Genomic DNA, 21,077 nt, shown 5'->3' on the forward strand with positions numbered 1-21,077 from the left:
CAGGGGCCTCGGCCCTAAGACAGGGTCACGAACACCAGCCATCAGGCCTCCAACCCCTTTAATGTCCTGTTTCCTGACCTATCTGATTTTGGCGCCGGCCCCCACTTTCCCACCACAGGCCAAAGGAATGGTGTCTTGAGGGGTGGGGAGGGGAGGGAGTGGGTGCAGCCTGCAGGTCTTTAGCTGGCTTCTCCCGGTTCTAGGTCCGGGTCAGGGGACCCCACGCACTCCTTGCTGAGCCGCACAATTTCCTGGGACAGAACTTCCATGTCCTAGGAAATAAATGAGCCATCAGGGGTCAGAGAAGGCAGCAGGGGGAAATCCCTCACCAAGCCTAGGGTGTCATCCTGCTCATCCCATCAATGCCCAGCTATGGCTAGCCTGTGACAGGAAGGTATCTGGAGAAGCTCACGGAGCCCCCAGCAGCAGGCTGGGCTCAGAAAAGGTGTGTGTGGTGTGGTGAGGAACGTCCAGAGTGTGTGTGCTGGGCTCAGAAAAGGTGGTGTGTAGAGGGGTGAGGAACGTCCAGAGCTAGGGATACAGACACAGAAGTGGAGCACCTACTAGGCATGGAGAGGCTGGAGAATACGACCTCCACCCTCACCACCTTCTTGTCTATTAAATGCTGAGCTTGCTCTTCAGAGGCAGGGGTCGGATTTGCACCCTTTCTGACTTGCCCAAAGATGGGGAAATACTTGGGTGGCAGGATGGGTGAGTGGATGTGTGGGTGGATGCCTGGGGAATCCATGGTAGGCAAATAAGTGGGCAAATGAACTGTTCAGAGAACAGCTGGAGGGCAACAGGAGGCAGGGAGGTCGCTGGGTGATGGGAGGGTAAAAGGTAAGACGAGGGGTGACTGATGAGCAGGTAGGAAAGAGTGGAAATGGGTGCAAAGACACAGGTAGATGGGGGGGAGGGTATAGCTCAGCAGTAGAGCACATGCCTAGCATGTACAAGGTCCCGGGTTCAATCCCCAGTACCTCCATTAAAAATAAAGAAATAGATAGATAGATAAAACAAACAAACCTAATTACTTCCCTCCCCCCACCATAAAAAAAATTTTAAAAAAGACAAGCAGATGATCAGATGGGTCGGGGGGCAGATGGGCAAAAGTAGGGTGGATTGGTGGGAGAGTGGGTGAGCGTGTGTAGGAATGGAGGAGCAGATGGATGCAGGGACAGAGGGGAGAGTGAAAGACTAAAGTAAGAGTGAGTAAGTTGACTGGAGGATGGGAAGATGGGGCTGAATGGGTTGGTAGGGGGATCTGGCAGATGACCCAGGGGCCGTGTGGCTGGACGCACAAAGGGGGAGGCTACTAGGCCACACTTGCCTTGTGCAAGTGCATATTCTTGGTGAGCTGCTCCTCCAGCATGTTCTGTAGCTTCTTGTTCATCTCCCGAAGGTTCTCGTCGCCTGGCTTCACTAGGTCTCTCAGGACGCTGCCCAGCCCGCTGCGGTCTGTGTGGCCTGCTGCCACAGACACATCTGCAAGGGCCCAGGCTGAGAACCACCCCCTCGGCCGAGCCCGAGGAGTGACGGACAGAGACAGAGCAGAAAAGAGGGAAACGGGGAGTAGGGGAGAAAAGTAGGGGGAGAAGCTACTAATGTAGGGGACGGAGGCTTTGCCCTGTGAGACCTGGCTTTGCTTACTAGCTGTGCGGCCCTAAGAAACGGGGATGAGAACTAACTCATGGAGCTAGAGAAATGGATACAACCACCTGAGAGGCACAGGGCACACAGGCAACTCTCAGCATGTGCTAACTGGTATTATTCTGACTAATAAGGACAAAGCAGGGAGAGGAGAAGGTTTGAGAGAAAGGAACAAAGGAAACAAAGATGGGGGCGGGGAAGGAAGGGGGATGGAGAGCGGAGAGGAGAGAAGGACCCTAAAAGGGATACACATACAGAGAATGAAATTTCCCAGACATGGAACCACCTAGACAGGGAGGAGGAACAGTGAGACAAGAAGAAGGGGGGATGGGGCAGAAAGAAGAGAAGGGAGAGGGAGCAGAGGAAGAGACAGAGGGAGGAGAAAGGATAATGAGAAGGGCAGAGAAGCACTAGAGAAAGAAGAGGGGAGAGAGGACAGAGACCCAGAGAGGAGGGAGGAGCCAAGAGCCGGAACAGAGGAGGACACACAGGTACCGGCCTGCCCGGCTCTCCCCTCCATGGGCTGTGGTCTCATCAGTAGCTTTGCTGAGTTCTGGGAGGAGAGGAGAAGCCACAGCTCTGGACGGTGGGGGAGAAGGGGGCAGGTGAGGGGCTGGGGAGGGGGCACTGACCGATCCGGCTGTCCATGACGTAGGTCTCAATGATGGCACTCTTTCGGCAGAGGTCCTCCGCCATGGACGCGCTGCTCACCTCCAGGTGCTTCACCTGCAGGGTGGCCCAGCTCACCTCAGACCCCTTAACAGGGTGTGTTCACACACGAGGAGGGGCCAGACAAGGCACTCCCCGTCAACACCCCCTTCTGCCACCCCGGCCTCCTCGCCAAGCGGGGACATGTAGGCAGATGGCACCTTCTCCTCCAGCATCCATTTCTCCTGCTGCGTCTCTGCCAGGCGCTGAAAGAGCTCAGCCACTTCCTCATCCGACAGCTCTGCTGGCCGCGGGGGCTGGGCCTGAGGGCTGCTGGATAAGGACTGCAGGGAAGAAGAAGGGAGAGGCCAGCCCTGGTTCAGCACCCACCCCCCAGATAGGATCAGGGGCCAAGGAGAGCCAAGCTAGGGGCAGGCTTTGCAACTGGGGCTGTGGATAAGTCTCAGTACTCTCAGAGACTCTGGGTCCCCTTTTGCCTAAAGGAGGAGACAGGAAGCACCACATCATAGCCCATAGCCTGATTGAGGCGATGAAGAGAGAACCTGCAACAAATGAGCTCTAACTTCCAGCTGACAGAAAAACTAGGGGAGAGAGGAACAAGCTAAATGATACCACTAGGAAGCCAACAGGAAAATCCAGAAGGTGGGACACTTTCTGCAGTTCAGCTGGGCTGGTCTCTTCTACAGGTTGGTGTTAGGAAAAAAAGGGACTAGATTAAAGAAACTTAAGGGACTTAAGGGACATAAAGCAACCAGAAGCAACAAATGTGCTCTGAGATTGATTGTTGGTTTTCACATAACCAGCAATAAAGGACATTTGGGGACCAACTAGAGAAATCTGATTGAAGTCAAAGTAGTAGATAAGATGAAAATTGATCAAATTGGGAGGGCAGAGATCAGCTGAACAAAACCAAATTACTTATAATCATATTTAGGTTTTAAAAAAGAGAGAGAGGTCAAGAAGAGTAGGAACTAAGGGTTTAAAGTGGTGATCTCTGGATGGTAAAGATGCGATTCTTTGGATTTTTTTAAAATTGTTGTTTGTGTTTTTTACTTATTTTTTGGAGGGGGAGGTAATTAGGTTTACTTATTTATTTTTGGAGGAGGCACTGGGGATTGAACTCAGGACCTCCTGCATGCTAAGCATGCGCTCTACCACTTGAGCTATACCCTCCCCCCATTTTTTACATTATTCTACAATGCATACATACTACTTAGAGAATGATAAAAACGTTATTTCCAGATAAAAGCATCTGGCAAGGAGGCTGACATGACAGACAATAATAATAATAAGTGATAATTGTATGAAAATGAATGTTGTGTATGTATATGCATGACTGTGACATTGTGCTGGTACACCAGAAATTGACACACTGTAACTGATTATACATCAATTGAAAAAAAAAAGAAGTGATAACTATGAGTTGGAAACAAGGACCTCCTACATATTTTGTGGCACCAGGAAAGGTGGAATTAGCCCACAGATGATGAAACTGAGGGCCAGAGAGAATAATCTGTCCATCCCCCATTTAGCAATCTGAATCCAAGTTGGTGAGTTTGAGGAAAAGTAGACAAGAAAATGTGTGCTGGGCCCAGAGTAGAAGATGGTTGCAGGGGAGGGAAAAAGGAGGGCCCAGAATCTGGGGAGAAGCTGAGGCTGTAGGCTCTTCCTTGCCCCTTACCCTGGCCGGAACAGTTGAGCTCTCCTTCTCCCGCAAGATCTCGCGGTAGCTGAAGGAGGAGACGCTACTGCTGTCCCCAGTCTGGGTCCGGCTTGGTGAGTTCATCTCTGAGAGAACCAGCTCCTCGAGCCCTGGGCAGAGAGCGAAGAGAAACCTGAGCCCCAATCCCCCAGGGTCCCAGGGCAGCGACTGGCAGGAAGAAGCAGAAATAGATTTGACAGAGATGGAGAGAGGCAAAGAAACACTCGGGCGTGGGGAGCAGCGGAAGCAGACAGTAGGGTAGGGAGAGGCAGAAACAGAAAAAGGAGCTGCCTCTCTAGGCAAATACATCAGAAGCGAAACAAAGGTGAAGGAGGGGAGAAAGATGGCGAGGCGGACGCACAGAGGCATAAAGCAGCGTATGCATTCAGACTCAGGGTACAGACAGCTGGAGAGGGCACATGGGGACCCCACGGGCAGAGAGAAGACCCCAGAGAGACAGTAAGCCAGAGCAGATGATAGAGGAAAACAGAGACCCTGGCTAAGGACACAGGTCGGAGCAGAGACAGAGAGAAAAGATGGTGACAGACTCGTAGCCATGCACTGAAATCTGAATTTCATCTAATGGATGAACAGAATGTAGGGAACACAGCTTGAATCTGTTTGTACACTGATCTGTAACAGAACAGAAATAAAAGTCGTCCTTTATAAAGAGAGGTAACTTCAGGAGACTAAGAGCTTCAAAGAGACACTGATTTGGTGAGAGATACACCCGTTTTTGCCAGGTCACTTAAAACACAGCTACTAAGCTTGGGCCTCTGCTCTTACAGCTGCTTCGGGGTGTCAAGGACAAGGGACTGACACCACGAGCCAAGGATCTCCAGCAAGAGCAGGATGGCTGTGGGAGGACAGGGAGCAAGTTCTCCCTGAGCTTATGATACACTTTTTAAATTTCAATGTCCAATTGTTTCTTAATACAATTGATTATTGTATATTAATCTCACATTCTGCAAACTTGCTAAATTTATTTACTAGTACTCAGCAGCAGAGTCAGCACTGCATCTTATTTATTTAAACATATTTGTAGGCCACTTCTTTCTAAAAAAAAAAGTCCAAGGCAACTCAGGTTTTTCTGTTGTGTCTTCTGCCTTAAGTGGCAGAAATAACATGGATCTTAGCTGCATAACAATTAGTGTTGCTGCCTGATTGTAAGCCTGTCTCCCTAGCTCAACAGGGAGCTTCTGGACAGCGGAGACTCAGTGGGGACTTCCTATCAGGGACCCTGGATATGAGTGTGAGGGCTCAGTCCAAATTTATAGAATGAGAGAATGGATACAAGAGATTTAGAGACACTGGGTAAGGTGTGGGAGTATATGAGAGATAGTGGGGAGACAGAGACAGACAGACAGATGAGAGAGGAGAGACAGAAATAGAGAGACAGAGATAAAGGAACAGAGAGGGGAAAAAGGCAGGAGGAGAAAAGGAGAGAACTAGAGAGAGAAAGTGGGGAGGGAAAGGCAGATACAGAGAGATGACATGAGGAGGCAGAGACAGACAGGAACAGAGGAGAGACACAGCAAGAAGGAGAGAGAGACACAGACAATGCAGAGAGAGACAGAAACAGAGGAGGAACAGGCGCAGAGAAAGGGTAGGAGACAGACCAGGTTCAAGAGGGACAGAAGACACAGGAGTGCCCTGCAGAGTGAAGTACAGGAAGCAGCCCCAGCCTTCAGGCCCAAGCTCTGCCATCCCGGCCCCTCACCTGAGCGGCTCTTGCTGTTGGTGAGGATGTCCTGCAGCCGCTCCTGCAGCTTATCTGCCCGTTTCCGCTCCAGGTGCAGCTGCCGTTTGAGGTCCTTGAGCTGTGGGGAATGGGGAAAAGAGGGGGCTGAGGCCCAGTGGGCCCATAGGTGGCAGGGGCGGCAGGGCAGGAGGGGGCCATGCTCAGACACCTCCCCATCATACCGCAGCACTGCCCTTCTTCTCCAGGATTCGCTGCCCATCCACTGTGTCCTTCACCTCCTGTGGGGTGGAGAAAGCACAGCTGGTGGGTGCCGGAATGGCCGCATGCTGTGTGCTCCCTCCCTGCCCCATTACTGCAAGCTGAGGCCCGGGGTGTGTCGAGGCACCAGGAGGGACCACTGACCTGCTTCAGGCTGCTGATGGTCTTCAGATGGCAGTCCCGCTCCTCCTGGACCTGCTGGAGCTGATCCCGCACACCCTGCAGCTCCTCCTCCTTGCTCTGCAAAGCAGAGGGCAGCTCAGGCTTGGGAAACCTCAGTCCTCCCACCAGAGAGGAGCACCATCATGCACTAGGCACCTTCAGCTCTCTGGCATGCTGCTCCCGACACTGCTTGAGGGCTTCCTCTTGTTCCTGCTGCTGCTGCTGCAGAGAGTCCTACAAGACAAGTCCCAGGTCTGGCCACAGCCCCCCAGAGGACATCAGGCCCATAGAGGGGTGTGAGGGATAGCAGCGGGGCCCCTGGGTATGCAGAGAAAACACTCCTGCAGGGAATACCGCATACTCAGATATGTCACATCTAGGGCTGGGCCATTCACATCTAAAACCAACATTTGCATTTACATTTTTATTTAATGAAACGTTAACATAGCGCTTACTGCATGCCAGGAAGGTTGTAGGGAATTTCTACACATTAACTCATTTTGCATAACCCTCCCATAATACCGAGGCAGCAGGTATCATTGTTATCCCTTTTTCACAGATGACAAAAACGGGGCACAGAGAAGTAGATACCTTGCCCAAGGTCACACAGCTAGAAAGCAGCCCAGCCAGGATTCAAACCCAGGCAAACAACTGGCTCCAGCATCTATGCTCTTCACTACTCTGTGACACTGCCTCTTATGTATTACCATGAGTTTTCCAGAAAAAGGTAGTAAAAATTCTTGTTCGAACAAAATCAGCAAATTACAGTAATTTCCCGACAGAAGTAGTTTCAGAAGGAAGAGGTGTCTTTTCAAATTTGTACATCTGACATTCTGCCCTACTGATGGCCGTGCCCTGATGCCCTCCAGAGGGCTGCTGTTGAGCCAGGGGGCGCTGTGGGGATGCCCAAGTCCAGAGCATCTCAGAAAGTGCCAGGGCCTAACCACTCCCAGTCTCCTGGTTTGGCACGGGTACCCCTCAACCAGCCTCTGCAGCTGACTGGGCACCCACTCACCTCAGCCTCCTTCAAGCGCCGTTCGAACCAGCCCTTGGCTCCATCCATAGAGTGTACCTGAGCCTGAAGTTCCTCCACCGTCTGCTGGAGATTCTCCAGCTCCCGTGTTCGGGCCTGTGAGAGGGCAGACCATCACCGGGCAGGTGAAGGAGCAGGCGCCAGGCCCACACCGTCCCCTGGCCTGTCAGCAACACTGCGCTCCCCAGGTTTTAGAGGAAGAAGGGAGGGTCTCATCGTCTACCCACCCACCTTCTCCTCGCGGATCTGCCCCCGGAGCTCCTCCTCCTGCCGCTTCTTGTCTTCGTGCAGCTCGCGGAGCTCCCGCTCATAGCGGGCACGCACCCCCAGCACCTCCTTCTCATGCCGTAGTCGGACCGCTCCCAGCTCCTCCTTGTGCTGGGACTTCTCCTGCAGCGTCTCCATGGCTAGCTCATCCAGCATGGCCTTCCGCTTCTCAGCACTCTGGCGCCAAGGAGGGTGGGGCAGGAGGGTGTCAGTCAATCTCCTCCCCTAGAGCCAAAGTCCACCTCCTCCCCGTCCCCAATGAACAGGTATGTCATTCACTCATCCTCACGGAACTGATCACTTTCTGTCCCTCTCATTCCCACGGGTTTGCCCACATCACTGGGCCTCCCCACCCGATGCTGCGCACCTTCCGAGCCTCCTGTAGTTCCTGGGTCAATTGCTCCTTCTCCTGCCCAACTTCCTGAAGTTGTTCCAGCAGCCGACTATTGGCCCGCAATGACTCCTAATGTGGGGACAAAGGGGTGAGGTTGATAAAGAGCCCCTAGGAGGTGCTGGTCACCCAGGACACTTCTGCTAGAACATCTCCCTTAACACTGGTAAAGTGGGGGATGTTCTCTCTCTTTTTAGATGAGAAACTTGGCAGAGACTGCTAGCTCCCCAGTATTCATTCTTCCCTCTTTCCTTAGCATTGGACTTCATAGGTGGGCTCACGGTCTTCTAGCTGACGTTTCCCTGCCTCCCTTGCAGTCAGGTGTGGCCAGGGGATTAATTTCTGTAAGCAGAAGTGGTGAGTATAATTTAGGTTATGCTTATAAAGGAAAGAGGCATGCTGGGTCCTTGCCCCTTTCCGCCTTCCTTCCAGACAAAATGCAAACATGATGGTAGGGGAACTTGAACAAGCATCTTTGATACCAAGATAGAAGTCATGTGTTGAAGGTGGCAAAACAGCAATGCAGAAGGAACCTGGGCCATTGGTAATTGGAAAGCCACCACTCCATCTCTAGAAAACCTATCAGGACATGAGGGAGAACTATGCTCCTATCTTATTTAGTAGAAACCACTGTTATTCTTGTTTCTATTCCTGAATCAGAATGGCGATCCTAACTAACTGAAGAGGCTCAGTCTCAGAGAAGTGAAACGACTTGGTCTAGGACACACAGGTTCTAGAAAGTTCCAGAGTCAGACCAGAACCCAGGTCCACCTGACTCCATAGTCTTCCCACCACACCTTGTGGGACACTCTACTGAGCCAGCACTAAGGAACTAAGAGAAGACAGGTCAGAGCCAGAGGTGTCACCTGGAGCTGGGAGTTGAGGTCATCTTTCTGTCCCATGAGGTCCTCATACTCAGTCTGCCGCTGCTGCAACTCAGCTGTCAGCCCAGCCGTCTGTTCTCGGAGCATATTCAGCTCTTGGGTCTTTGTTGTTTGGATCTGGAGAGAGAAGTGGTGATGGGAAGTGGAGAGAGTGAACGGTGCTTCAGGAGCCAGTCACAGGGGATGAGCCTCCCAGTCCAGGGAGACAGGAAGTGAGGTGGAAAGAGAGCCAGGAGGAGAGAGAAAAGAATTTCAAGAGGAAAGCAGTGAGAGGAAGATATCAACAGGGGATTGGATAAATGTGGTATATTCATACAATGAAATGCTACACAGAAATAGCAGAACAGATCAGTGCTACATATGGAAACACCTCACAGACAGAATGCTGCAGGAAAGAAGCCAGACATAAGACTGGGTGTCTGATTACACTTATATGAAGTTAAAGAACAAGCAAAACTAATCTCTGTTGCCAAAGTTCAGAAGAGTGGTTACTTCTGGGGAAGTACTGATTGAGAAGGGATAAAAGGGACTGTCTGGGGTACCTAAAATGCTCTATATCTTCATCTGGGTGGTGGCCATATGGAGATAGACAGACAGACAGACAGACAGACAGATGATTCACTGAGTGTACACTTAAGATTAGTACCCTTCTTGTACTTTACTGGAGAGAAACTAGAATGCTAGAAAAGCAAGGATGGATGACCAGAGAGAAGAGGGGTGGAAGTCAGTAGGAAGGAAAAGCTGACAATGAAACAGAAACAGAGGCAGGAGAACAGCATGAGGCCCAGATGACCCTGCCCCAATGTGGATCAGAAGCACAGGGAGACGGGGAAGTGCAGAGAGGTCAGTGTGGGCTCCCATGTGTCCTGTACCTGCTCCAGGGCAGCCAGGCTAGTCCTCAAGGCATTGTTCTCAGCCAAAAGTCCTTCCACTTGTTCCTGCGCATCCGCACTCTGGATGGACACCTGACCCCATCCCCACAGCAAGTTAGAGTGGGGCCACAACAGGAGGACAGGACCTACCCACAGCCAAGAAAGAAAAGGACACACACACACACACACACAAGAACCACGACCGGAGGAAGCAGGACCGCTGGGGCCTTGTCTGCTGTACAATACCCACTGAGGCTGCCCGCACCCTCACCCCGACCCCACCTCCCTGAGCCTGCTCAGCACAACGTACCTGATCTTGTAGGGCTCGCAGAGCTGCCGCATGTTCCAGGCGCTCCCCCTGCCACTGATCTCTCAGCTCTGCCAAGCTCTGTGGGGACCAGGTCCGGGGAACCCATTCCAGACCTCAGTCTCCCCCGGGGTACATATAACCACACAGACTCCCTCTCTGACTACCTGGCAGCATGTGGCCAGCACTTGAGGGTCTTGGGCTACCCAGCCATCAGAGACCTCAGACTCCAGGTCCTTACCCCCAGGGGCCTCAAACACCCCTGTAGCCCAGCTCTAAGCATCTCAGAAAACACCTAGACTCCTGGGTCTCACTCAGCCCCCATTCATAAGATCTCACACTCACTCAGATTCCAGCTCAGAGGCCCCAGGATTCTCAGACACACTCAAACCCCTGGGACTACAGCTTCACCCAGCCCCTGACCCCAACCCCCAGGGGTTTTAAGATACACACAATCCCCATGTCCCTAGTTCCCAAGAGTCTCAGACCCTATCCAAACTCACAGCCCCAGACCCCACAGGTTTCAGACTCATACAATTGCGTAGTTTCCAGCTCCTAATGAGGGCTCAGACAAATGTCTCACCTGCCACTCCTGTCCCCAGTGTCTGGGAATCTTAAAACCCACATAATTTAGATCCAGCTTTACTCGAGACTTCTGTCCCCAGCTCCTTGGGGCCTTAGACCCACAAGCCACCATATCCCCCAAGCCAAGGGGCCTCAGACTCACACACTCTAGGGGGAAGCCTGGAGGCTTTAAAGTCACCCAGCCCTCAACCCTTAGTAGCCTCAGACCCGTCTAGACTTTTGCTCCATCTCTGGATGTCTCAGACTCACCACTTTTTTATTGATAGCCCCCAGTGATCTCAGGAGCAACCAGCCCATGTTATCTAACTTCCCAGGCCTCTCAAGACCCAAACTAGCCCCTAAGCCCTAGGGTCTCAAATGTACTCAGCTTCCAGGTCCAACTGTCTCACTCGTGAAAGTCTTATATCTACCCAGCTGCCATAGGTCTCAAAGTCACCCAACCTCCACGGAGTTCAGACTCACTCCAAATCCTGATCCCAGTGCAGTGACCACAGATTTCTCTAGACTCCTGTCTCTAGTCCCCTGGAGTTTCAGATTCATCCAAACTTGTGACACATAGCCCCCAAGTCCTCAGCTCCCCCTGAGATCTTTCATTCATACAGACATTCCTAGCCCAACTCATAGGGTTCTCTGGGCTCCCTAGTTCCCATTTTCCTAGCTTCTGGGGGACCCAGGAGCCCTCCAGTCCCTGTATTTCCAACATGAGAAATATCAGACTCTCCAACTAGCCTCTATAGACCTCAGAGCTCCCCAGACTCCCAGCCCTGCCCCTATTCCAGTGATCTCAGAACTCAGTCCCTCACCTGATTGGCAGCCTCGAGTTCCTGCTGCAGCTTCTGAGTTCGAGCCAACTGGGCTTTGAGATCAGCTTCCTTCCGTTGTTGTAACTCCTCAATCTTGTTCCTGGGAGTGATTGGCAGGGGGAGGGGAGGGGCACATTGACCATATCCTGAGGCCCATTCTCCCAGCTCTGCCCCTGTGGTCTTCGGTTAATCCTGCTGGGCAATGCCCCATTGTCCACCAATATCCCCAATCCTGGTCATTACCGGCTGTCATTGAATAGTGTCTCCTTTTCTGTCTGCAGACGGCAAAAACTGGGCACAGACAGACAGACATATTTGGGTCAGTTCCACAGGTCAATCCCCTCCCTGGTCCCCCAAAGACCCTCCCCCCGCCCCTGGAAGAAAAGAAATTTACCTTTCTTGTTTCTTTTTCAGTTTCTCGGAGAGCTGGGGTGGGGGAAAGAGGTACAAACAAGTGATAACAATGAGAACAGTATTAATACAGACAAAAATAAACTGTTTTTATAGATACTTCCTACTAAGTCCTTATTGGAAGCTGGAGTTTACTTATGTTATCTTGTGGAATCCTCAAAACAGTCCTGAGAAGCAAGCACTACTGGTTTTACAAATGGGGAAACTGAATCTTAGAAGGGATATGTAATTTGGTTGCGCAGCCAGTTGAGTTGGCAGCAACATCGTGATCTCAATCCAGTGTCCTCAGGCTCCAAAGCCCAGTGTTTATGCCCCCAATTTATTGACCAATGGCCACATCGTAGAATGGCTAGGCTGGGAGGCCTGGAAAGCAGGATTATGACTGACTGCCTCACCACTGGGTCTCCAGTTCCTAAGATAAGAGCTGGCAGTCTATAAGTGCTTGGATGGAAGGATGGATAAATGAACAAGCAGAACTGGGAAGACACAGAAGGAAGGGATGGGGCCTGCCATGCACAAGACATAGAGGGAACACAGTAGCCCATTTCATATTGAAAGCAAACCTTAGACATACATGTGAGTCTCTCCACATCTCACAGATGAGGAAACTGAGGCTTTGAGGGGGTAATCTGCCCCTTTTGCCCTGCCAGGGGAAGCATGGCGGGTGGGGAGTGGGTAGGGCAAAGTCCAGGGAAAGCTCAGCAGCCCCACCTTAGCAAGTTCTTCCTGCAGCCTGGATGTTTCAGCCTGCTTCAGGGTCTGCTGGGAAGGATGAGGGAGGGAGCTGTTATCAGCAAGGGGGAAGGTAAGGCCTGTGCCTCCCCCTGCCCTCCCTAATCCATCAGCCCTCGAGATGGTGATGTCATAGAGATCTTCGTGGGACCACAGGCAGAGCTAGGACATCTGTCTGCCTCCTGGCACCCCAGCCCCAACAGACCCAGATTCACCTCCAAGCCTTGCAGTTGTTCCCAGAGCAATCTCTTTTCCTCCTTCTCCATTTCCCATTTCAGCTCCACTTCTGCCAATGGCATGGGGGCCAGGACAGGGGGAGCTGGGCTCCTCGGGGGGTCCCCTTGACCCTCAATGGCAGCTGGGGGCCTCCCAGCCTCTTTCTCATAGCGCTCCTGCAGGGCTGGTGGGTAGAACAGAGACATATGATGGATGAGGTAGTCTCTGAAGACCCCTGACAGGCCTCAAATAGAGGGAGAACTGGCCTTCGACCCCTTAGGTAGCAGAAACCCTGCCCCAGGTGGCCACAAGCCTACAAAACAAAGGTTCAGACCCCACCTCTCACAAACCTTTTAAGCCTCACCAACCATGGAAATCCTGTCTATCATCACATCAGTCCAAGCGAGTTGCCAAGCCCGCCCTCTATCCTGAAACCCTGCCCACAGCTCACCAAGGTGCCGCCCACCATCCTCCACTTACTGCTGAATCCTCCTACAACCTCTAATCCCCAGGCACATTCTACAAAATCTCCCTCCTAATCACCAAACTACTACCCGCCACCCCACAAGCCCGAGCTGCTCTCCAAAGGTCCACACATCAAGACATGTCCACACCCTACCAAGCTTTCTTTCAGCTTTCATCTCAGACCCCACTGACAACCTGGGCTCAGAATCTTCCTAACACTCTTTCATTCACTTTCACCATTTAGCAAACATTTCCTCTCTGAGGAGTTCAATCAGCTCATCTGTAACATTTGCTAGGTACCAGGCACCCAACTAAACTCAGAAAGATACCTAACCTCTTAACTCTGCTATGATCTTCCAGGTGGTAGACGTCACTACACACTTTGCAGACGATGAAGCTTTGGCTCAGAGAGGTGAAATGGCTTGTCCAAAGTCATACACTGGTTCATGGCAGGGCCAAGCCTGATTCCGAAGCCTTTCCCCTTCCCCCGGAAGAACAACATCCTACTCAAGCCCCTAGATCCCCATATTCCCGAGAGGGCCTCCATGCACCTGCCACATTCTTCTGCAAGGCTGTGTTCTCTGCCTGCAGTCTCAGCAGCTCCCCATCCACAAGGCTCCCGGCTTGGGCAGCCCCTGCACCGGCAGCCCCATCCTTCAGTTGCTGGTTCTCCCGCTCCAGCTGTTCCATCTGGCTGCAGAGCTGAGCAGAGGATAAACAAGGTAGCAGAAAAGCAGAGAATCAGAACATTTGCTGAAATACACAGAGCACTTGGTCCATGCACTTTACAATTCATTTAATTCCCATAATGCCCCTGTGATAGAGGCTCTCGTTATTCATTAACCCCACTTCACAGATAAGGACACTGAGGCACAGATGTTAAGCAACCTCAAATTCACACATCTGTTAAGTGACAGTCACGGAAGATTGAGAATACGGAGAACAATTTTCCGCTTGCCCACTCCCAACCTCACATTCGCAATCCAAGACCTCGGGCTCCTCTGGAAGTCGCTGGTCCAAGATGTCAGCATCACGGATAGCCCCACCGCCAGCCCTCTTCTGTGAAGGGGTCTGTGTCTGGGAGCCGAGGCACCACAGACAGCTTTCAGAGCATTTCCAGGGTCAGCACTGCCCACAGCTCCCTATCGTCAGCCCTTGGAGAGGTGTACAATGCAAATAAAACTAAGCCAGCCCCTTGTTCAACTCCTGGCTAAAACACAGTTCTCCCAGCAGACCTACAAGATCCTTTGCCCCCAATTTCAGATGAAAATACTGAGGCCCACAGAGAATTTTTATTTTATTACCTGGGATATTTCCTATCCAGAATACTATTCTTTTCATCTAGTTCTTCACATGACTGGCTTCTTTGCATCCTTCAGTGCTCTGCTCAAATGTCACCTTTCAAATAGCATCCCCCAGCACAGAAATTTCAATACTCTCTAGCACAGTATTTAGTTCATTTCTTTTTTACCTCACATGAATCACAATTAAATTTACATAATATGTTTTTAATTTCTCCAATCTCTGAAAATTTTTAAATCATAAATTGTGATTCACAATTAAATTTTATTTTGTAACATAGGGTCACAAGCATATTCTGAAGCCAGACCGCTTGGATGTGAATTTCAACTCTGCCATTTACTAGCCATGTGACCTTGGCACAAATTACTTCATCTCTCTGGGGCTCCATTTTCCTCATCTGTTGAATAGGGATAGTAATGGTATCTCATCGGCTTGTGTGAGAATTAAATGACTGAATAATGTAAAGCACATCAAACAGGACCTGGCACACAGTAAACACTACGTAACTGTCAGCTATCAGTGCTACTAGCATTTGTTAACTAAGTTATCACCCTTTTCCCTGTCCCACCCCAACAATATAAGCAACCCAAGAGGGGGTACTATTTCATAGTGCTCACAACTATTTCCAGAACACAGAGCACATAATGGGAGCTCAATAATTATTTGCTGAAGGAACAACTGAGCTGAAATATCTTGATAAATAAGTGGTGGGGGCAGGCCTTGAACTCAGGTCTCTCTGTGAGCACTTCCAGCTTCCAGGATGAGGAGGGGGAGTGTGAAGGAGGTTCTATACCTAGCCCACTGCCTAGCCCAGGGCAGCTGCTGAGAAACACAAGCTGGATTTATAAAGAAATACCTGGCCCTGCCTCACTCGGCAGGAACCATGATACCATCGAGGCCAGAGGCAGGAAGCAGTGAGAAGTGAGGCAATGAGGTCAGCTGTTATGTGAACACTAGGGGTTCTGAACTTTCAGGGGCGAGGACCCACTGGGATGTGCTGTCTAAAGGAGTGATGTGGGAAGGCCTGCAGGTCAGGACAACCTTTATGGCTTGGACTGATAAAAGAAGTTAGAAGTGAGGAGACCAGTGAGGAGGCTGTGGGAATCAAGTAGGTGAGAGGTTTGGTAAGGGCAGAGGCAGGGCAAGGCCATGGGATGGATATAAAACTTTTAAATAGTCCAGAAATCTTTTAAAGATAAAATGAATTAATAAAAGGATACTATCAGTAGCTGACACCTATATAGTTGATACCATGTGCAATCCTGTGTTCTAAGTGGTTTATAGACATCAACCCATTCAATCCTCACAAAAGTCCTGACAAGCAGGTACTGTCATTATCATCATTTCCATTTTAAACATTTGGAAACTAAGAAACAGGAAGGTTAAGTGACTTGCTCAAGGTCACAGTTAGTAAAAGGTAGAGCCAAGAGTTTAATCTAGGCCCTTCTGGCTCTTACTTACTACTTACTAAATTATTTCTGCTGGTATTGTACCTGCATAAAGGTTGTAATTTTGGTTTGCTGTATTTTTTAAGGTCTTAAGCCCTACATTCTTAGGTAGAGGCTTAGAAATAATTGTTTTGTTGCTGTGAGATTTTGTTTTCCCTTAAACACACCAAAAACTTGGAAAATTATTGACCATAGATACAGAAGATAGGTAAGGGAACAAAAAATAATGTCTCCAACTGCCCAGCAGATTTAGAAACAGCCAGGACACTAAAATCAGTGAGAAGACAGAATGATCCAATCCAGGACAAATTTCTTAAAACTAGAATCCCAGGCTCGTGTCAGATGAAGGGAAGGAAAACGGAAGCAGCTTGAACATCTTTCCATCCCATATTAAGCATAAGAATCTTACCTAAGACTCCCAACATCCTGGGGCTCCATAGGATCAGCCCCCAGATATACATAAGGAGACTTGAAGCTCAAAGAAAAGTGACTTGGTCAAGAACCAGCTGACTTCATGGCTTGCAGCCTTCTAATCCCAGCACAATGGGTGGCCCCATCTGTCATATTGCTGACCCCCAACAGAGAGCCAGGCCCTGTTTCAGCACCATGGACAGTGGTCCAGGCCAGCCTCTGTCCAACCACCCTCAGCTGCCCTTCAGTTTCAGCCCAGGTGGCCCCTACCCGTTGGACCCCCCTCAGCTATCCAGGGCACCAGCACCTTGCTGAACTCGGCCATAAGCGTGCTGTTCTGCAAACGGAAGTCTTCCTCCTGGCTGTGCAGCTTTGCCTGCAGCATCTCATTTTCACTCAGCAGCCCCTCGACTTCCTGCAGTGGCAGATGTGGGCCAGGTCTCCAACAAGGGCAGAAAGGATGGGGAGGTAGGGCAAAGGAACAGAGAGAGGGAGAAAATGACATTGCGGGGAGAACACAGGGTACAGAGAATGAGATGTGCGAAATCAGGAGATACAGGGGGAAATAGAGATACAAGGAGGGATAAAAGAGGAGACCGGGATGGAGACAGAGACATAGGCGTAGAAAGAAGGGAAGATGGGAACGGAGAGAGGGACGGGGGTGGAGAGATTGGGAGGAAAGAGAGGGGTATATAGAAAAAGGGGAGAAAGGAAGTAGAGAGAGATGGGGAAAGAGGGGGTAGAAAGGGAAGGAGGGAGGGATCGGGAGGGAAAAAGTGAAAAAGAAAAGGTAGGAACACACAGAGATAGGAACAGATCAACAGAAGGAGAATAGAACAGAGAAGAGAAAGAGGGTGTCAGGGAAAGAAATGAGTCAGAAAGAGACAAAGGAATGGGGGAGAGAGAAACAAGGAGTCAGGGAGAGAGATAAAGAAAGTGAAAGAAAAAAGAGAGATAAGAATAGGTAGGAAAGAGACAAAGAGAAGGTTGGGGAGAGAAACAAGAGTCCAAGAGGAACAGGAAGACAGAGACAGAGAGAGACTCACAGAGGAGAATAAAGAGAAAGAAAAGAAGGAAAGACACAGGGAGAGAGGCACAGAGTGAGAGACAAAACAGGAAAACAGAGACAACAGATGGCAATGAGGTAGTCACAGATGCAAGCGAACACACAGAGAAAGAAAGGCCAGTACAAGGAGATCCCAGCATACAGAAATATCCCCTCTAAGATACAGTCTCCTAGATACATTCACCCGCCATGGGTCCCCTTACCTGAGCTTTCTTGCTCTTGCTCAGTGCCTAAAGGTGAGAGGGGTGGGAAGAGAGATAAGGTGAACAGAGATGGACTCCCTCACTAGGTTATGGAGATGCTGAGGCAAGTGTCAAGGGGCACAATGACAACAGAGATTGGGGGAATAGGGGTGCCTTTAATCACAGAATTTACACAATTTGTAGCCCACAGGAATGATGGAGTGAGTGAGTGAGTGGGTGAGTGAGAAGCACCCTGCTTACATCCTTTCCTCCAAGCTCTTGAGGCTGTTTATGGGTCTTAGTACTTAGCCCTTCATGCACTGGGTCTCCGGGATAAGAAACTGTGGCTTCATTGCTACATCTGTCCAAACACATCTATGTGGGTCCCTCCCATGCACTGTGGAAACTGCTGTTCCCCTGCTGGGAAAGCTGAGGGCATTGCCAGGTTGGGGAATCAGCATTCTACAAAGAGAAGCCCAGCTTTCTGACTGCCAGACCTTCTGCATTCTGTATTCCTTCATTTAACAAATATTTATGGAGAACATACTATGTATAACCTTGTGCAATGAATGGGGACAGAGTGATGAAGAAAGAGACAAAGGAAGGCCTTGAATGCCTGGAGGGGCCGTAACAGGTTATACACCTTCTCATCTCCAAAGGGTTTGAGAGGTAGGTTTAGTGTCACTTTACCAACAGGACCGGGACAGGGATGGGGAGTAGGAACACAAGGCAGGAGTGTGAGTGGAGGAGAGGAGGCAGATTCAAGGCACATTTACCCATAGGATTTGATTGTTTAGTTAGAAATTAGTGAATGAGAATGAGTAACTGCAACTAAAAATGAATTAAAAGTAAATTAAAATTAATCAATAAATTAAGCAGAATTAGATCAAATGAGCAAACAAAGGAGACTTCCATGAGAAATTTTTGAATGACTAATGACGGTCTGTAACATTAGGTCTGGTTCATTGTAGGTGCTCACTGGACAGATGAATGAATCACATGGCTACAGGGAAACAGGTGGGTAAGTGGGTGAAGGGAGGTACCTTCTGAGCTTTGCTGAACTCCTTATCCAGGTAGGCAACCTTCTGTCGAAGGCTGGTGAGTTCTGGCGTGGGGAAAGCAGGGAGTCAGCCTCAGTCAGTGGTAAGGAGCTGAAAGGTCTTCCTGCCAGGCCTCAGGTTGTTTTTCCCCCTTGGCCTCCATCCTCTAAAGCCACCTCCATCTAATGAGACCCTCTTGGCTTACCAACACCATTCTTGCGTAGTTCATCTGAAAGCTGGTAGTTGTCTGTCCGGAGTTCTAGGAGCTGAGCCTTAGGGAGAAGCAGAGAGGGAAATGACTTGGTAGGAATGTGCCCCTGACCCTCACCATGAGGAAGCCCACCCTCTGAGCCCCACAGACCATGCTGCCCTCCATATGCCTCTTTACTCACTCCTAAGACCTGTACCTGCTGCATCCCAAATGAGCTGCCAGCCACTCAGCCTGTCCCATCTTCTTCAGTTCTACTTCTAACCACAGCCAGCCTCACCTCACGGTCTCCCTGCTGTCTCCGTCACTCTCCTTGCAATGCACTATGCCCTTAGGCCACGACAGAACACGAACCCCATCAGCTCTTGCTCTTGTGTGTTCCATGACTCTCCAGACCCACAGGATAAAATTCCACCTCCATCCTGGCTGGCCTCATCACAGATGAAACACCATTTTGACTGTATTCTGTCAGAAATGCTGTCTATCCTCTTGGTTGGAGTAAGGGGCAGGGGCTTGTCTTTCTCCCTTTTTCCCAAGGGAAGAGGGCCTGGTATTCTCCTAATCAATTTCACTGAGTACAAGGGGGCTATCCAGGGTCCCCACCCTCAAGGCTCTCAAAATATGTCCAGACCCCTTTCAAGAACTGAGGGAAAGTGAAATACAGGCTATTCCAAACAATATACCCCTACCTAACAGCCCTGTAGGACACTGAGGCCAGTTCTTCCCAGAACCATGGTCCTTTAACCCACCAGGACCTTTCCCTCTCTTCCATGGCCCCAGCCTTCATCCCTGGATGGACTGCTAAAGGTGAGAGGGCTTGGCCTCTATAGACTCTTTCCTGCCCCTCTCCTCTCCCAGACCCAGTGATCTGTCTCCCCTAGTCCTGATCCAATTGGAACACCCTTAGAACACACTTAGAGTCCCTACTCATCAGAGACCAATGGTTTTTCCCTTCACTCGTGGCCAATGGAATCAATCTTCCTCATGCAAGGGTCCCCTACATCCCTCAAGATCTCCCCAGTCATGATCCAATAGGATGGCCATATATCCTTCAGAGTTCCCCCCCCTCCCAAAGGCCTTGGGTGGGCCAACTGAATTACTCTTACTCACTTGGAATACCTTGCACAAGTTACAGGAGCCTTCCCCTTTTATGGGTCAATTATCTAACCCTTCTACCCTCAGGGTCCCTCACACAGCAACAACTGGTTTCCTTCATTCAAGGACCAATGGATTACCTGTCCTCGCTTGGAATTCCTCCTGTCCTCCCACAGGACCCTATGCAGGGTTCCCCCTTCAGAGTCTCCCCACACACAAAACCCAGTGGTCTTTCCCCAGTAAGGAGCTCTCTCGACAAGGGCCCACTCTGGCCTTTCATCCCACCTCAGAGTTCCTCCCCCAAAAATCAAGTGGTCAGAGTACGCAGTCCGGGTACCTCCCCACCGCCCGGTGATCTCCCCTCCACGCGGTCCAAGGCATCACTCTTTCCCCTCCTCTGGTCCTCTCTCCAACAAGGATTAATGGTATTACCCATTCAGGGCCTTCTTCACCCCAGGCCTAATGGGATCACCGCTCATCATCAAACGGTACCGCCCTCTTCTGGCATCCGCTACCACCCCTCGCACAGGAGCTCCACCTCCCAGGAAACAATGACAACATGTGGGGTCTTTCCCCAATCCTCTAGCACAGTGGTATCTCCCACAAAAACGTTCCCCTGCACCGGTAATGGTATTGCCCTCTCCGGGGCTCCCCCCACGGTGACGCAAAGGGCCCAACACCCGCTTCCTTCCTCTCCAAACAAAATGGTTTCGCCCTCTTATGATCTCCTTCCCTCAGAACCCAACATTATCATCGTCCCCCGCACAGGGCCAAAGGTCTCATCCCCTCTAGGTCTGAGTGAGGTTTTGCCCACGCTCGGACTAGCTCCTCGGCCCACAAGGCTACGAGAATCCAACCTCACAGAGGCCAACGGTATCTTGGAATCCAGTAGTCTCACCACTCCGAGCCTCAGTTTCCCTTCTCCAGACCAACCCCTTAAACGCAAGGTACTTCCTAACCAACGCCTGCTCAGAGCCCGTGGCACGACCTCTCTCTTCCCCGCCCCCCCATCGCCTAGCCCGGTGGTCTTTTCCCTGGCGAGCGGCACCTGCATCCGCTGAAACTCCTCCTCAGACAGAGCTTGCGCCATGTTCCTCCCCCCACCCCCCCGCCCGCGTTCTGCGCAGACGCAGTTTGTCCGGCCTGTCAGTAGTATTAAGGTCGGGCCAAACCACCAGGCAGGAAAAGAGGGGGAGGAGTCTACTCCGGAAGGCCA

The 21,077-nt window shown here is 50.7% G+C and overlaps 1 protein-coding gene across 4 annotated transcripts; it reads right to left on the reverse strand.

Annotated features, from left to right (window-relative positions):
- Positions 1-41: 41 nt before the first annotated feature.
- GRIPAP1 (GRIP1 associated protein 1) lies at positions 42-20,976 on the reverse strand. Of its 4 annotated transcripts, none has more exons than XM_010968145.3 (26): positions 20,910-20,976; positions 18,764-18,830; positions 18,562-18,623; positions 17,540-17,566; positions 16,578-16,685; positions 13,661-13,811; positions 12,644-12,828; positions 12,408-12,455; positions 11,680-11,711; positions 11,529-11,576; positions 11,286-11,385; positions 9,901-9,978; positions 9,591-9,683; positions 8,701-8,835; positions 7,811-7,906; positions 7,408-7,620; positions 7,159-7,272; positions 6,300-6,377; positions 6,126-6,221; positions 5,945-6,001; positions 5,742-5,841; positions 4,001-4,131; positions 2,520-2,642; positions 2,283-2,376; positions 1,331-1,485; positions 42-272 (listed from the first exon to the last, which is right to left on the reverse strand). In XM_010968145.3, exons 1-26 carry the CDS (start codon positions 20,949-20,951, stop codon positions 180-182), a joined length of 2,526 nt encoding a protein of 841 aa, XP_010966447.1. In that variant the 5' UTR covers positions 20,952-20,976; the 3' UTR covers positions 42-179. The 4 variants fall into 4 exon arrangements, with proteins under 4 accessions (XP_010966447.1, XP_045361118.1, XP_074216039.1 ...); XM_045505162.2 differs by having other exon boundaries at positions 12,408-12,458; XM_074359939.1 differs by lacking the exons at positions 42-272; positions 1,331-1,485; positions 2,283-2,376; positions 2,520-2,642 and adding an exon at positions 2,649-2,999 and having other exon boundaries at positions 12,408-12,458.
- Between the last annotated feature and the right edge of the window lie 101 nt (positions 20,977-21,077).

The sequence above is a fragment of the Camelus bactrianus genome, chromosome X (assembly GCF_048773025.1).
Source record: "Camelus bactrianus isolate YW-2024 breed Bactrian camel chromosome X, ASM4877302v1, whole genome shotgun sequence".
NCBI classification, from domain to species: domain Eukaryota; kingdom Metazoa; phylum Chordata; class Mammalia; order Artiodactyla; family Camelidae; genus Camelus; species Camelus bactrianus.

Coding starts and splice junctions, on each gene's coding strand:
- GRIPAP1 (XM_045505162.2), bottom strand. CDS start 20,951: ATGGCGCAAGCTCTGTCTGAGGAGGAGTTTCAGCGGATGCAG. Junction 18,624..18,763: donor ACTACGCAAGAATGGTGTTG/GTAAGCCAAGAG, acceptor TCCCCACGCCAG/AACTCACCAGCCTTCGACAG. Junction 7,621..7,810: donor AACTACAGGAGGCTCGGAAG/GTGCGCAGCATC, acceptor CCTTGGCGCCAG/AGTGCTGAGAAGCGGAAGGC.